Source organism: Conger conger, chromosome 4 (assembly GCF_963514075.1).
Source record: "Conger conger chromosome 4, fConCon1.1, whole genome shotgun sequence".
NCBI lineage: Eukaryota > Metazoa > Chordata > Actinopteri > Anguilliformes > Congridae > Conger > Conger conger.
The window spans coordinates 13620380-13636149 of record NC_083763.1 but is presented as its reverse complement, the minus strand read 5'-3'; the positions used below and the strand labels follow the sequence as shown (position 1 = coordinate 13636149).

Here is a 15770-nt window from a genome sequence, read left to right as displayed (position 1 = left end):
CCGCAACTGAGACGTGTGTATTCTGCACTGAGCTAGTGAGCACTGTCTCTCAGCATGACCAGGATATGAGCTTCAGAAAAGAAGCCTGGTTTTGACTGCTTGTCCTTGGACACTTGGTTTCTGTGCATAGACTGGCATGCCGCCATGCTCACCTCTCCCGGACGAACTCGGCCAGCTCCTTGGTGCAGATGTGTCCGTGCTTCATGTTGTGGTACAGCACGTCGAAGCCGCCATTTTTCTCCCCCTGCAGAGAAACACACACACTGCCAATGTCTCGGGTTCCAGTCCTGACTGGGGCCTTTCTGCGGAGTTTGCATGCTCTCCCCGTGCAGAAGGCAATAACAAGGCGTTGCTGTACAACTCTGATCCTGATGTTGGCCAACACCAATAACACTCTCTAAAGGCGATCAAAAGCCCAGAACCAAGACCAGATACTAAGCTTTTTTATACCTATACGAATGAAGAAATTCAATACACTTGACTAATCAGAAACCGCTGAGGTTTCAACTGTCCAATTACTTTTGGTCCCCTAAAATGGGGATACGAAGTACAAAAAGGGATGCGATTCCTACACAGATCACTTGATATGAATGCAAATGGCCTCAAATTAAAGATGGCAGTCTGCATTTTAACCTGACACGTTGAATCCAGTTTGCTGAAGTACAGGAATAAAACAGCAGAAATTGTAGCAACTGTCCAAATACGTACAGAACACTTTATTAGGCATTTATTAGCCTTATTTTATGAAGTATTCTGCTGAGGTAGGCTATCGACTTAAGAGGTTTGACGCATTGTGGGTTCAGAGATGCTATTCTGCATACCACTGTTGTTATGTGTGGTTATATGTGTTATTGTCACCTTCCTGTCAGCTTCGACCAGTTTCTCCTCTGACCTGTTTTTCGCACCATTCTCTGCAAACTCTAGAGACTGTTGTGTGTGAAAATCCAAGGGGATCTGCAGTTTCTGAGACATTAAACCACCCTGTCTGGCACCAACAATCAGTCCTCGGTCAGTCACTTAAAATAACATTTCTTCTCCATTCTGACCTTTGGTCTAAACAACAGCTGAACCTCTTGACCATGTCTGCATGCACTTATGTATTTAGTTGTTGCCACATGATTGGCTGTTTAAATATTTGCATTAACAAGCTGGTATACATGTCTACCTAATACATTGCTATTGAACATAAAATATTGACCATAGCACATAGATTATTATGTGTTGTTTCATTTTTATCAAGGGTGCCAATAATTACAGAGCCCACTGTATGTGATAAGAATGTTGAAAAGCTGAAAATTCTAATGCTGATGTCACAATCACAACTGGTAATGGAAAGCAATGGAGTTCTAGAACACTAAAACCACACAGTAGAAATGACTCGATACATGCAACCAGCTGAAGTTCAGTACCCACTCACACCAAACGTTTGCCATTCAAATCCGCCTATTTACTGTATCGATTTCAACAAAGGTCAAAACCATAGCAACCCACTTCAAGCTTGAGCACTTAGCACAATAATACATGAATATCAATGAAATTGAAAAAACCCACAATACGTTTAGCTGGCAGGCAGACACTGCGCTGGATTATGTAACGGAATAATAAACGGGATGTATTCAGACGAGACAATGCTGAGTGCGTGTGTTTAATTAGCAGGCTTTCCTCTCAGTGCTGTAGCGCTGGTAAATCTGTGTGTGTGTGTGTGTGTGTGTATATGAGCGTATATGTGTGCTGTGCAGTGTACTGGTGCTGTTATACTGTTAGCCTGGCTCTGTGTGTGTTTGTGTGTGTGTGTGTGCTGGTATACTGTTAGCCCGGCTCTCTCTCTGTGCTGTACAGTGCATTGTACAGAGAGCAGGTACTGTTATACTGTTAGCCTGGCTCTCTGTGTGTGTGTGTGTGTGTGTGTGTGTGTGTGTGTGTGCTGGTATACCGTTAACCTGGCTCTCACTCTGTGCTGTACAGTGTATTGTACAGTGAGCAGGTACTGGTATACTGTCAGCCTGGCTCTTTCCCTCTCTCGCTGTGTATGCTGTAACCCAACCCTCAGTAAGGTGAGCTGTGCCTGGCCCAGCCCTGGTGTCTCTGCATAACAGAGAGGATATCCTGTTCCCTCTGCTCTCCTGAACACAACCCTACTCACTCATCCACCATAACCCTCACATCAGACAATGCACACACTCACACACACACTCACACACCTGGACACTCGCATCCTCAATCACACAAATACATAATCAGACAAATACAGACATAAAATACATGCACATATTAAACACACACACACACACACACACACACACACACATTTAAAATCCACTATTCCCAACACTGTGAAAGGGGCAGGCCCTTCAAACAAACAGTTCACTGAGTTCAGCTCAGAGCAAATGCACTACAGTGTCCAAGCTGAGTGAGTAAGGGGGGGGGGGGGGGGGGGCGGGCACAAATGACACGGTTCCCGCGGTAACAGCCAAAAGTGGGGCGCGACTCACAAAATGACTTCCCTTCATTAATCTGAGAGACAGACGAGGGGTCCGGGGGGGGGGGACTTAAACTCTCCTCCACCCCCCACACCCCCGCCCTTCTCAAAGTGACATTTCCCGAGCGATCCAAAGCACACATCAGACTGTTCCGGTGTTAACCCCGGTGTAGCTCCTCAGAGTGACCCACTAAGGACACACTCTGGAACTCATGGCTCTTTATCAATGCCATGCTGTTTTGTTGTGGTCTCTTTGTCTTGGGAATAGCTTGCCCCTTTAATCCTGCGTCAAATCAACATGAGCGTTTCCCTTATTGAAGAAGGCCTCATTATAATAACAACAGGTGGGGGGGGTCAAACTCTTTCAGGGTGCCTGTGACCTCACAGGTGGAACAGAACAGTGCTGCGTGCTGATTGGCTGCCCAGAAGTCATCTAAAGGCCAATCCTTACCAAGAACTAGAAGTATAACTGTAAATATGGGCGTCACATTCAAAATGACAGATGACATTGGCGAGAGATGGTTTACAGATTTTTGTCCTTCAACAGTGCAGATACTCACATCTTTATCGTTATAGCAACAGTTATAGTTATAGTTCTTGGTGTGGAAGGGGCTCTAGTGTAGCACGGGAAAGTCACAACACAAGCCTGTCTGTTTGAGCGGAACATCACAAACTCCCCCCCCCCACCTCGTTCCCCAATGGGGGTGCTCTTTATTAAACCGCTGTCTACCCCCTCCCGGAAAACAGTTTTCAATCTGCCTTCGACGCGTAAACCCAACTGGAACTGCGAAGCAGAAACAGCTCAATAGCTCGCCCCGGGTGTGCCGAGTCTCGCGAAGCCCAGTCGAGAGTACAGAGTGGAAAATAAGAACACAGACTCCATAAACCCACCAGATGTTCATCTCCATGACCATAACGCCGAAAGTTCCGTCTCCCTGCCACTTATACAGAAACATTCCGATATGACATCATCTCCTCAAAATTCCATAAGGGGCGTGGCCAAGCACACTGCAAAATAGCAGAGATGCCACTGATACCAACAGCGACCTGCTGCAGATGGGAGAAAGGAAGGTCAGAGCTGAGTGCCGTGGGCCTGTTATCTGTGATGGTAACATGGCGTAAGAGCACGGGGCACTAACTGGATCCAATGGCAGCTTCTTTACTGACCCACGACTCCGACACGTTTACATTAACTGTGTAACTAAATGACCGTTTACTTCCATTAGTATCGGCATCACTGGCAGGATTAGCTTTAACTGTATTAGCGAGAGGAACGGTGTCTTGAGCCTCTTAACAGTGCTTAGAAGAGCTTAGAGCTGCACAAATCTCGACACACTTCACATTACACGGATGCATAAATCCGATCGGTCTTTTTCAGACTAAAGATTCAAACAGGCAGCAGGACTCTTGACGTGTTTTTTCTCCGTCATCTCCCCGTGTGCAGATTCAGCAGATTCATTCAGCGGTCTTACTGCGCAGTCTCTGGCTCTAAACTGTACAAAATGGCGGCGCTGGTAAACTTGACTTCCATGGTTTCAAACCGCGAAATGAAAGTCAGTGGGTACCGTGACAGGCACTCGGTCTGTATCTGTTCTAGTCCAAGCTTTGGGGGATTGAGGAGTGGTACGGCCCGTTCCCAGAGGGGGATCTAGTGTCCCAGGACATTCCTGTGCTGTGAGATACAGAGAGACCGAGTGTGTGTGTGTGTGTGTGTGTGTGTGTGTGTGTGTGCGAGGGGGGGTGATGTGAGAGACCGGGCGCGCACACACACACACACAGGAAGTTTACAGACCTTATCACTGATACACACAGCTACGGTTAAGAGTCTCTATCAGCCCTGAGACACACACCAGCCCACAGCAACACCATACTTACACAGAGCCTGAAACACAACAACCAAATTATAACAACCAGTCCTGTTACAGACAACTGCTACGGCACTCACTAAAACCTCTGAGCTTAAGAGGAGAGGTACAGAATACTGGGTTACACTTTATATGAAGGCTCCTACATAAGAGCTATATAACTCCTTCATAAGCATGACATACTAACACATTAACACAAGTACTACATAAGTATTCATAAGTACTTTTGTCAATAACCAACATAAGTTTCTTGTGGCACTTCACTTTGTAATGTCACTTGCTGCAACACCATATACCTATTTGCGGTTATTGACATAAGTGCTTATAAATGTTTATGTAGCACTTATGAATGTGCTATGTAGTGCTTATGAAGGCATTATACAGCTTATGTGGGAGCCTTCAAATAAAGCATTACCAAATACTGTCCAGGGCTTACTTATCTGTGCATTTGAGAAATGGGATATCATCATTTTTCTTTTACTCAAACAGTGGACATTCAACAAAAGCTCTGAATTTGCACAACTTGCACGTTTAACTTTCCTTTTAGATTTACAGTAAGGTTGGAATCCATTTTTGCCTGCACTCTCCATCGGAGGAGAGGAAGATTTTAAATTCAGGTGCAGTTGGCAGCCCTCCCCCACGGGACAGGTTCAACAACAGACTCCGGTATAAAATCTATACCCCCCTCTGCATCTCCTTTTGTGGAGACAAAGTGTGAGAGATGAGTGTTATTTCGCATTGATTTAATGTCGAGATGCCGAGACGTCATTTCTGTATGGATCCGCACGCGCATCGACTCCCCGACCCGTCAGATACGCTGCCTGCAGTAACGATCATTCCACCAATGGGAAGCGCTCGTTTGTACCCTTCAGCTCGTGCTACCAGATAGACCGTATTGTCTGATGTGCCACGCTAGTCGCAGATGAGACTTTGCGTTTCGCTTGCTAATGAACCTAGTACACTGACTTTGTTGCTTCCTCTCTTGGTTTGGTTGCAGGAGCACTGAACGTCTGAGTCCAGCAGTCATGGCAGAAGGAGAGAAGGGGGTTAACGTCATCCATTTGCTGCCGTCAAGACGCACAATGTCATTTCCTTCTTCAACCGACTCCCGTGCTTGCCAGTATGGCGCTTGCAGTAGCGCTCGTTCCTCCGGGAACGGTAACCGAATCGTGCTCTATGCAGGTGTCTTTCACTGCGTGTGTAATCCCACCACGGGAGTCAGGTTACAACCCAGGGAGATCTGAAGGGGCTAAGCCTCCTCATTAGTGTGCAATTACAATCACCTTTTATAATAACCTCAGAAAATCACAAAAACCACAGGTTATAATCATCTGCCATCCTTTGAGTAATATGATAACTCTTGCCTGATTGGCTGTGGGACTACTTAATGCTGGTTTCATTGCAGGACTCAAGCAGCACTGTTGGCAGCACTCTAATTGCTGAACTATTTTTAACCCGTTACAGTGTGAGGTCACAAATAGGTGATTAGAATGTTCTTAACTGAAAATTCTAATGCTGATGCCACAATCACAACTGGTAACTGAATGCAATGGAGTTCTAGAACACTGACTTAGAATTTTGATTAAAAAAACGTTCCAAGTGACCTACTCCTCAAAGGGTTAAAGTCTTTCATTTGGCTGGGCTGGGAAAGGAGCCATCAGCTCTCCTGTATCAGGGCAGGGTGGACCACATGGCTGCTCCAACACTAAATTAACTTGGCTCTAAATCCGGAGACGAAAAGCTGTCACAACAACCGCTCATGCGACGCGGTTTCAAAGGCTGACCTAATTCAGGACCGCAAACTTTCTATAACCAACCGCGGTGTCTATAGAGGAGCGGTTGACCGGGCTTTGTCTGACACAATGGAGGAATCTTATATTTTTACTGAATTACCTGACATGACCCCTCCCCCTTCCAACCCCCAGACAATCAGTAGCCTGTTGGACACAAATCAGTGAGGGTCACATGACCTGGCTGTGGTCAGCAGACAAGCAGGACTGTCAGACCCGCCCTCTCACAGTATCACAGCACCAGGGGTCTCTCAATGATGCAGGCCGTGTGTCTCAACGCCACCGGGCGTTGTTTAAATACCCAGAATCCCCTCCGCCCCCCACCATACGCTGAGACACAGAGGCTGAGTTTATATACCATATACTGAGCTTACTAATCATACAACATTTCAATGAAAATCATCCTGAAACATAGTATGAGTAGTATGCTAGTATGCTAGTATGTGGCTTCAAACACAGCCAGAGGGAGCGGTCGAAAGGAAAGCAGAGCTGTGTGATGATGTCACACTGAATGCTGCCATCGGTCTACATCAGGGGTGGCTGCTTCTGTCCTGTGGGCCGCGGTCTCTGAAGGTATCTGTGGCCAATAAAGGCCTTGGAAACAAAGACGTGCAGAGTCTTCAGCCAATCGGTGACTTAGTCTGATCAATGTGCTAAAACACACAAAACCCAGCCGACTGTGGCCCCCCGGGACCGGAAGCTGACCACCCCCTCGCCCCCGCCACTCAACCTCCAGAGCCACTGCAGTCTGCGCAAACATTGACCGCGTCACATCGAACGAGACGCACGCCCGTACAGGAAAGCAAGCTTTAGAATGAAAGGAAGGAAGCGAGGGAAGACGAAATAAAAGGATGCAGAAAAGAGGCGCAGTAGCTGCTGTGATTTTGCTGAATAATGCAACATTGCGTGCATGTGAGCTATAATACACTAAAAAGGGCAGATTGTGTTTCTGCAAACCCTGCGGTGCTTTGTGTTTGTGAGATTCTGCCTGGCCCGGCTGAGGGTAAAGTAGGACACACCTGAAATAGTCTCCGGGTCAGAACCGCCACCTGGGAGAGGGCAGGCCGCTCCCTCAGTTACACTGTGCACTGCAGCACCACACACACACATATACACACACACACACACACATACACACACACATACACACACACACATACACACACACACTCACACACGCACACACACACACACACGCGCACATACACACACACACACATACACACGCACACACACACACACACACGCGCACATACACACACACGCACACACACACACACACACACACGCACACACACACACACACACACGCGCACTACACACACACACACATACACACACATGCGCACATACACACACACACACACACACGCACGCACACACACACACACGCACACACACACACACACACACACGCGCACATACACACACACACACTCCCATGCACTGAAGTCAAGTCGACACAGACTCGGAAGAGTAACTAATGCCACTACTCCTCAAGTCATTTTGATCGTCATTCTATGGCTCTAAAGCCCTTACTGTCCAAATTATTTCACATTTAAGAAAGGTTCCATACATGGCACCTCACCAAGAAGCTGAGAGGATAGAATACCCCCCCACACACACCACCACACTCCCAATGCCTCATCTTTTGTTTATGGATCTGACCACATAAAAACTACATTTTTAAATTCGTTTTAGAGAAGAAAGAATGTGCTAATATTACATTTCCCATCTGTACCGTGAGCATCTCTGCTGAGTAATTCAAAACAAAAACGCACGCAAAAAGCAGAAACAACAATGAAAATCAATCTGAGGCACTTACCCAGAAGTTATTTTTGAAGAATGCCATCTTTGCCGCAATTAAGGGAGATCTGAAAATGGGCAGGAAAAAAGGAAAAAATGTGCGTTACAACAGGGGACAAGCAAGCTTCACGAACCATGGTCCCCCAGCAAACCTCTGGCACTTATTTAGGTACAGACACACACAGAAGGTTCCGCATTCAACTGCCACAGCGCACACATTCTGAGGAAGTCGGGTCAGACCCTAAACCCACTTGCTGGTACTTCCGTTTACTCTGACACTGACACCATTATCACGGCATGGGCACCATTACACCTGGTGCAGGGCTTCTTTTCCACAGCCTGCATTTGAGTGACATGAGGGTGATCCATTTAAGTTGTGAGGTCACAAATGTGTGATTAGAATGTTCTGAACTGAACATTCTAAATTTGTGTCACAATCAGTACTGGTAGCTGAAAGCAGTGGAGTTCTAGAACACAGACTTGGAATTTTGAAAAACATTCCAAAACACCTACTCTTTCAAAAAGTTGAGAGAGAGGAAGGCAGAACTGATGGACTGAAGGGACAAAGAACACCACCAAGCCAGAGACTTAGCACTGCACGATGGATTAAACCTCCACATCATCAGCAATACACAGTGTGTGTGCAGGAAGGGTCCAACCAACAACCTGTGTGCGTGACAAGTTCACAGAGAGAGAGAGAGAGAAAGAGAGAGAAGCAGACAAAACACCTCCCACTTCACTTTCCACTTTGAGAGGAGGAGAGGAACAGAAAGGGAGAGATAGAAAAGGAGAGATAGAAATGGAAACTGTGTGACCAAGAAAGCCTGAAATAAAATGGCAAATAGAAAAGGTAGGCTAGGCCTAGCGTCAATCAATGGCAATTCTGAGAAGAGACACGGCTGTAAAAATCAGGACACACGCCAGTCCCTTACAGAAACCCCCAGGGATTCAGAGTTTCAGAGCCTGAATGTGTCAACCGGGGTCAGTTATCAGCACACACAGGAGCTGATGCTCTCTGGCAGCTGATAGCAAGAGGGATGTTCAGCTTATAGCATAAAGCCTACAGTAATACTAATGGCTCCCAGAGACAGTGATGGTCTGAACGTCAGCATTTCCTGATCACAAAGGAAAAGTGCAATCCAAGGACATACAGTCCAAGGTCTACAGGTGCAAATTAGCCTCCTAGGCTAACCCTGGCACATTTTCAGAAGTGTTATTAAAGTGCACTCACCTTGTCAAATAGACTAAAACTAAAAAAAAAGGAAAATGTCACTCCTTCCAGTCGGTAGAGCCACGGTCACCCGATGACGGTCATACAGAGTTCCATGCCACAGGAGAACACCGCATGACCAGGTTACAAAAGAGCCGCCAAGAAAGATAACCTTACCCACTGCACAAGACCAGAACCCGACCTGGTCCTGAATCACAATCAGACCAAAACAAGCCATGAACCTGAATCGCAATGAGACCAAAACCACACTGGACTTGAACCATAATGAGACCGAAACCAGCCCTGGACCTGAATTACAATGAGACCAAAACCAGCCCTGGACCAGAATCGCAATGAGGACTCCAGAGGCCGTGATGAATGTTAGGAACGTTCCGCTGCTGAGGCCATTCAGGCGTGCGAGCAAAGCTAGCTGGAAAGCCCCAGAGCCATTTGTGATAACTCACTGAAACGAGACAAAGCAAACTGCCGCTTCATGTCTTGGGGCTGAATGGGTTTTATTGGGTACATCGTTTGACACTGTGATTCATTGGAGCAGGCTGTGTATCATGTTGTGTTACGCTGGGTCTGAGTGGAGTATCACAGGGCCACAATGAAGCAGGGGAGTGAAAGTGAACCTGTCTGGGGGATTCCTGGGGGAGGGGGGTGGCAGCTGCCGTAGCCATGGTAACCACGCGGCGATGTAGACAGGTGTAACGGACCTGGGCCCGTCCCGAGAGGAGAGGGCTTCTCAAACAAGCAGCAGCATGAGCAGCAGCACGAGCGGCACAATGAGCAGCAGCACGAGCAGCAGAACGAACAGCACAATGAGCAGCAGCATGAGCAGCAGCACGAGCAGCACAATGAGCAGCAGTGGGTTCAGTGTATGGAAAGGGAAGTGTGAGAGAGCAGGGGAAGACCAGGCTGAGCTGGTGCAGCAGTGTGTGCGTGTGTGTGAGCGTGTGTGTGTGTGTGTGTGTGTGTGAGAGAGTGTGAGTGCATGCATGTATATGAGTGTGTGTGTGTGAGTGCATGTGAGAGAGAATGTGTGTATGCATGTATATGAGTGTGTGCGAGTGTGTGAGAGTGTGTATATGCATGTATATGGGTATATGTGCGTGTGTGTGTGGAGTTAGTGTGTGTATGCAGAGTGTGTATGAGCGTGTGTGCGTGAATGTGCAAATGCGTGCGTGTGAGCATGTGTTCGTGTGTCTCTCCACTAAGGGAGTGAATCGGTACGAGTTTGAGAATTTACTGTGAATTTCTTCAGTATATATACGCATCCAGCTGTATGAGTGAATGCAAGTCAAGTCAAGTCTGGTTACAGCTTCTCCAAAATGCTTAAAATGCAATGCAGTTACATTACAAAACCGTAATATGGTGCAACTCTTCCCGAGTGAGGGTGAGAGCGGACGGGTCTCTTCACTGCCGTGTGGGAAATGAACGGCTGGCCCTGTTCACGGTGAAAACTTCTGGAGAGGTCGCACAAGCCTCCAGAACTCAAGAGTCATAGCCCTGGCACAGAACTGCGATTGGCCAGGGACCCAGCCCCCCCTCCTTCTTCTCTTTCTTTCTTCCTTTCCTCTTTCATTTCATTTTCACACAATTCCATCATTGCCACTGAATCACGGCAACTGACAGCTTTTAGCTTTCATGGTGGAAGATGGAAACGGTGCAGAAGCCAATGTTCTGGCCTCTCTCTCTCTCGGACTGCGCTAAAAACCACAGGGGGTTATATCCTGTTCCTCCTCGCACACTGCAAACGAGCTTTTACACTTCTCTATTAATTTATTTGTGCGACTTATTGAGCGGTAGCTGGATCGACGCTTTTGTTTTCACATCCATATAAATGTTAGCAATTTTCTGCCGATTTTCATGCGCAGTCCCTGGGTAGGCTAACACGGACAGAACAATGCAAGACATCAATGCACACCGTCATTAGAATGCCGTACAATGCGGCTATAGATGAAACCATAGACTGAGTGAGTATGTTCATGCAGTGCGGTGACACAGATGAGCTAGTCGCTCGCACTCAGTATGACCACAACTGCTCATCTGCTCTGAACCACATCTTCAGGAACGGCTGAAACGGTGGTTGAAGGAGCACTAGCTTCCGCAATATGAAATATTGCTATGTTTACTGAGGAGGGGGGAGGTCAAATGAGGAAGCATGCTGCTTCAGTGCACCTGTCCCTGGTTATGGGTATGCACTTTACTGTACGTCGCTCTGGAATAAGATGCATGTAATGTAATGTCGTGTAATGATTGGAGGGAAATGGAAAATTGGCAGATATTTGACTGGCATACATGCCTACTGGTACACAATGATGTAAAATGTTAATTTAAACGGTTTTCCAGGAAGTGGATGGAAAAAAAGCTTGGGTGCGAAAATACACGTATTACAATGTTATGGAATATATACTTTAAGTATATATGGATATGAAGAACTTACTGAATTTAGGAAAAAGTTCACCAGTAAGGTGAAGTCACTGTGCTGTCCCTGATACGTGTGATAAGTCCGGAGAAGGCTCAGGCAGCAGATTCCTGTTTTTCCCACTTAATGGGGACCGGCCAGCTGCTCAACCCACTGCCTTGTGCTGAGTCAGCGATTTTCTTTGAGCGTCTCTCCCTCTCTCTCTCTCTCTCTCCCTCTCACTCAATCCCTCGCTCCCTTTTGCTCCCTCTCTGTCTCCCTCTCCCTCTCTCTCCCTCTCTCCTGGCATGCACGGTGTGAGGCTCGGATAGGCGGAAGCAATAATGCCCCCCCCCCCCCCCCCTCCACTTTGAGTATGACCCCCCCACCTCTCCAACCAGCTACCCCCACCTAGTACAGTTAACTACCCCCCCCTGCACACTTATACTGAACTTCTGCCCCGTCCTTTGCTCTGGCACTGAGGCAGCTGCCAGGAGGAGGGGGGTAGGGGGCTGGTTAAGGGGGGTTTGCGGGGATTTCTGGAAAGAGATGGGCGAAGGTGAATCCGTTACAGTCTTTTATCTTCCTCCACGTTCCGAGAAGGTTTTTCCCCCCCATTCCCTCATTCTAACAGCCTGGCAATGAATTATGAAACATCCCTGACTTTAATAGCCGGCGATCTCCTTTATCAAAGTGACGCGTAGCGGTATCTCCTGCCCCGGAGCCTTAAGAGCCCGGTGAGTGGAGATGAGTAATATGGCCGGGCGGACTCCTCCGAGGCGCGGTCCAGAGTCGCGGCCGTTAAAGAGAGAGCTGCGGTGAGGATAGGGGGGGGGGTCACCCGCAGGTCACGGCCCGGTCAGCTCTCAAGAGCAGGAGGCGTGTTCCGGGAGAACACAAACACAATGAACACTCTGCTTCTGTGCCCTCCACAGCCGGCCCGGTCCTCGGACAGAGGCGGAGAGTCCAGGGGTCAGACAGTAAAAGCACTGCCATGTGTTTCTTCAACCCGTGAACCGAGCCAGCTGAGATTTAAGTTCCTCCCCCAGACGGAAGAACTGGGCTGGATTAGCGAATCCAGGTTATTGGAACAAAATACGGCAGGAAGGACTTTTGCGGTCTGAACCTGGATTTTCCACCTCTGTTCTTCAGCCAGGAATGGAGATTCCCACTATTCTCACTGGCAGAGCACAAGACAGACACAACTACCACTCTTTCTGAAAAGAACAACAATTTGTGCGTTAGATTGTCTTCAATGAAATGGGTTATCCGGACATACTGATGACTTCTGACTCTCGGGACCATTGATGTGTCTGGCAAGACAACTGGCCAGTTTTAATATACACTAAACCTGGATAGATTTTAAAGTACAAACTACACACTCTCAGAAATAAAGTGCCAGCTGAGGTAAATCTTTGTTCTTCGATGAACATATTTCCCAAATGTACCCTGACAGTACAGTAATGTTCTCTTTGTGTGCAAATGAGTACATTTTCCAAGCAATAAAGGTACAATTTAATTATAGGGCACCAGTCCAGCGACAAGCATTTGTACAGCACCTTTTTAGGCAGTTTACCTTTATTTCTGAGAATGCAGAAACAACTTTTTTCTTCCACCCGTCTACCCAGCCTCACACACATCTACATCTTCAACAGGGTTCCAGTAAGAGGCCAGAGAAGTTTGGAGGGGTCATTAGAGGGAGATTCCCACAGGTGGTGCAGCACCCAGATGCTATCAGAGCCGGAGGCAGGGCGTTTCTGCCTTTAGCCAGGGTGATGGTGATGGTGATGGTGAAAACAGATGGTCACCATGATAAAGGCAGGCTGGACCGTCAGCAATAACACATTATTCCCACACTGATGGGGTAGGAAAAACAGCCCCCACCTCCTGCTGCCTCTCGCTCTCTCTTCTCTCTACTTTCTCTACTTTCCCCTCTCCGTCACCCTCTTTCCTTGTCTTCCCATCTCCACACGGACACTCAGTGAGCACTTTATTAGAGATGCTCTTCTGCATACCACTGTAATGTGCGGTTATTTCCGTTACTGTCACCTTCCTGTCAGCTTCGACCAGTCTGGACCTTCTCCTCTGACCTCTCTCATTAACAACGCGTTTCTGCCCAGAGAACTGCTGCTCACTGGATTTTTGTTTTTTTGTTTTTCCCACCATTCTCTGCAAATTCTAGAGACTGTTCTGCATGAAAATCACAGGAGATCAGCAGTTACTGAGATACGCAAACCACAAACACCAACAACCATTCCATGGTCAAAGATCACATTTCGTCCCCATTCTGACATTTGGTCTGAACAAAAGTTGAACCTCTTGACCACATCTGCATGCTTTTATGCACTGAATTGCTGCCACATGGTTAGCTGATTAATATTTGCATTAACAGGCTGGTGTACAGGTCTACCTAATACAGTGGTCACTGAGTGTATACGATTAGAATGTTCTTGGCTGAACATTCTAATGCTGATGTCACAATCACTACTGGTAACGGAAAGCAATAAACACAGACTTGATTTTAAACAAAACAATCCAACGCTTCAAAGGGCTAAACCTGTTATTCAGTTCCTCCCTGACCAGAGGGACTGTTGATCTTATAGACTGGTTTTGGTTGGGTTGTAATCATTGAGCTCACACCTTTGGGCGTTCATGGGACTTGCAGCAACGTGTCAAAACTCTAAGTGGATAGGCTGCAGCAGCAGTGTAATAAATACGTAACAGAGTGCTCGCTGAGTGTACCTGTGACCTCACAGCTTAAAGGGTTAAAGCTGTGTGTGGTTGTGTCAGTGTGCACCACAGTAACACTGTAACTGTGTCCTTCAGAAGAGTCCTCAGACTACCACAATTCCCTTTTAACACGGATTGGCCTGTCGTTGTTAAATGTTTAACGTCTCAAACGTCAGACGAGGCATACGTCCACCGCTTTGTAAAATCCGGCCTCTCTCCATGCGCCACAAATTCCTCAATTGTCAACTGACTTCGGAAGCAGAATACAGCAGCTGTTTATGCAGAATGACAGCGCTGCATAGGACAATGGAACAATGAGCACAGACGCCGTTCAGACGGCAGCAGACACGGACTGCGGATTCGCACGGAACCCGCCACTTTATAAAGGAAAGGAGGACGACTCTGCTGAATATTCATTCCGTGAAATCATCTGAGGGAACTCTGCGGGCCCGACGTCTCGCCCGCTAGCAGCCTGCTCATCTGGGTCACCGTGTCCTCAGTGGATGCGTCGAGCTGGAGGAGCGACAGGCGAGGCAGGAGCATCAGCCTCAAACTCACCTCTGCTCTCTCCCCGCGAGGACTAATCTCTTACCCATTTACTGTCTTTACAGTTGGCCTGGGTTTAATTATTTTTGGGAAGTGTTACAACATTAAATTTCCATAGTCTAGAGGCGTAGCCTGTAGGCTGAGAGAACTCAGACGCCGGCACCTTCCTTAGCTTCCTTTCCTGTCTGCTCACCCATCCACCATTAGGGCTCTGAAACACCCAGCTGCTTATCCACCATTAGGGCTCTGAAACACCCAGCTGCTTATCCACCATTAGGGCTCTGAAACATCCGGCTGTTTATCCACCATTAGGGCTCTGAAACACCCAGCTGCTTATCCACCATTAGGGCTCTGAAACACCCGGCTGTTTATCCACCATTAAGGCTCTGAAACACCCAGCTGCTTATCCACCGTTAGGGCTCTGAAACACCCATACCTTTTTAAATACCATCCGCACCACACCTCCATAGTGAAAACGCGATACTCCCACTGAAAGACAGCTATTAACCATAACAAGCTGCCTATAACCTTGCCCTGAGCTTTGACCCCCAATCACCTTTCCCTTGACTGGCCCAATAATGGGCCAACAGCAAAGGCACAGGGCGAGTCCCAACACTCCTTTCCCGCACTCCCTTCAGGAGGAGACGAGCGGAGGTTATATTTTATTGGGAGGCCTGGCGATGGCAGACGCTGGCTCCCCAGGTATTCACACCGCTGCAGAAATGAGGCTCCTGTTACCACGGCGGCGGGCGGCGGGCGTGTCCACCCTCTGGCATGGCCGCCTCTCATTAATTCATGACCAGCACGCGGTTAGAGGGCCAAATAGAGGAGCGTATCCATGTCGCACTGCACGGGGACGCGTATCCATATTACACCACGCGGCCAAAAAGGCCCCACGGAGAGGAGGAGACGGGCAGGAAGGCAGTCAGCTCGC

General features: G+C 47.8%; 1 protein-coding gene across 2 annotated transcripts in view; it reads right to left on the bottom strand.

Annotated features, from left to right (window-relative positions):
* fcho1 (FCH and mu domain containing endocytic adaptor 1) overlaps nucleotides 1–15770 on the bottom strand; it is a 49311-nt gene that overhangs the window by 28962 nt on the left and 4579 nt on the right. For both annotated transcript variants that reach the window (XM_061237936.1, XM_061237937.1), the window contains exons 2-3: nucleotides 7960–8008; nucleotides 153–244 (exon numbers count right to left, since the gene is read on the bottom strand). In XM_061237936.1, the coding sequence (XP_061093920.1) occupies nucleotides 153–244; nucleotides 7960–7986 (119 nt within the window). In that variant the 5' untranslated portion in view covers nucleotides 7987–8008. The remainder of the gene's footprint in view (nucleotides 1–152; nucleotides 245–7959; nucleotides 8009–15770) is intronic.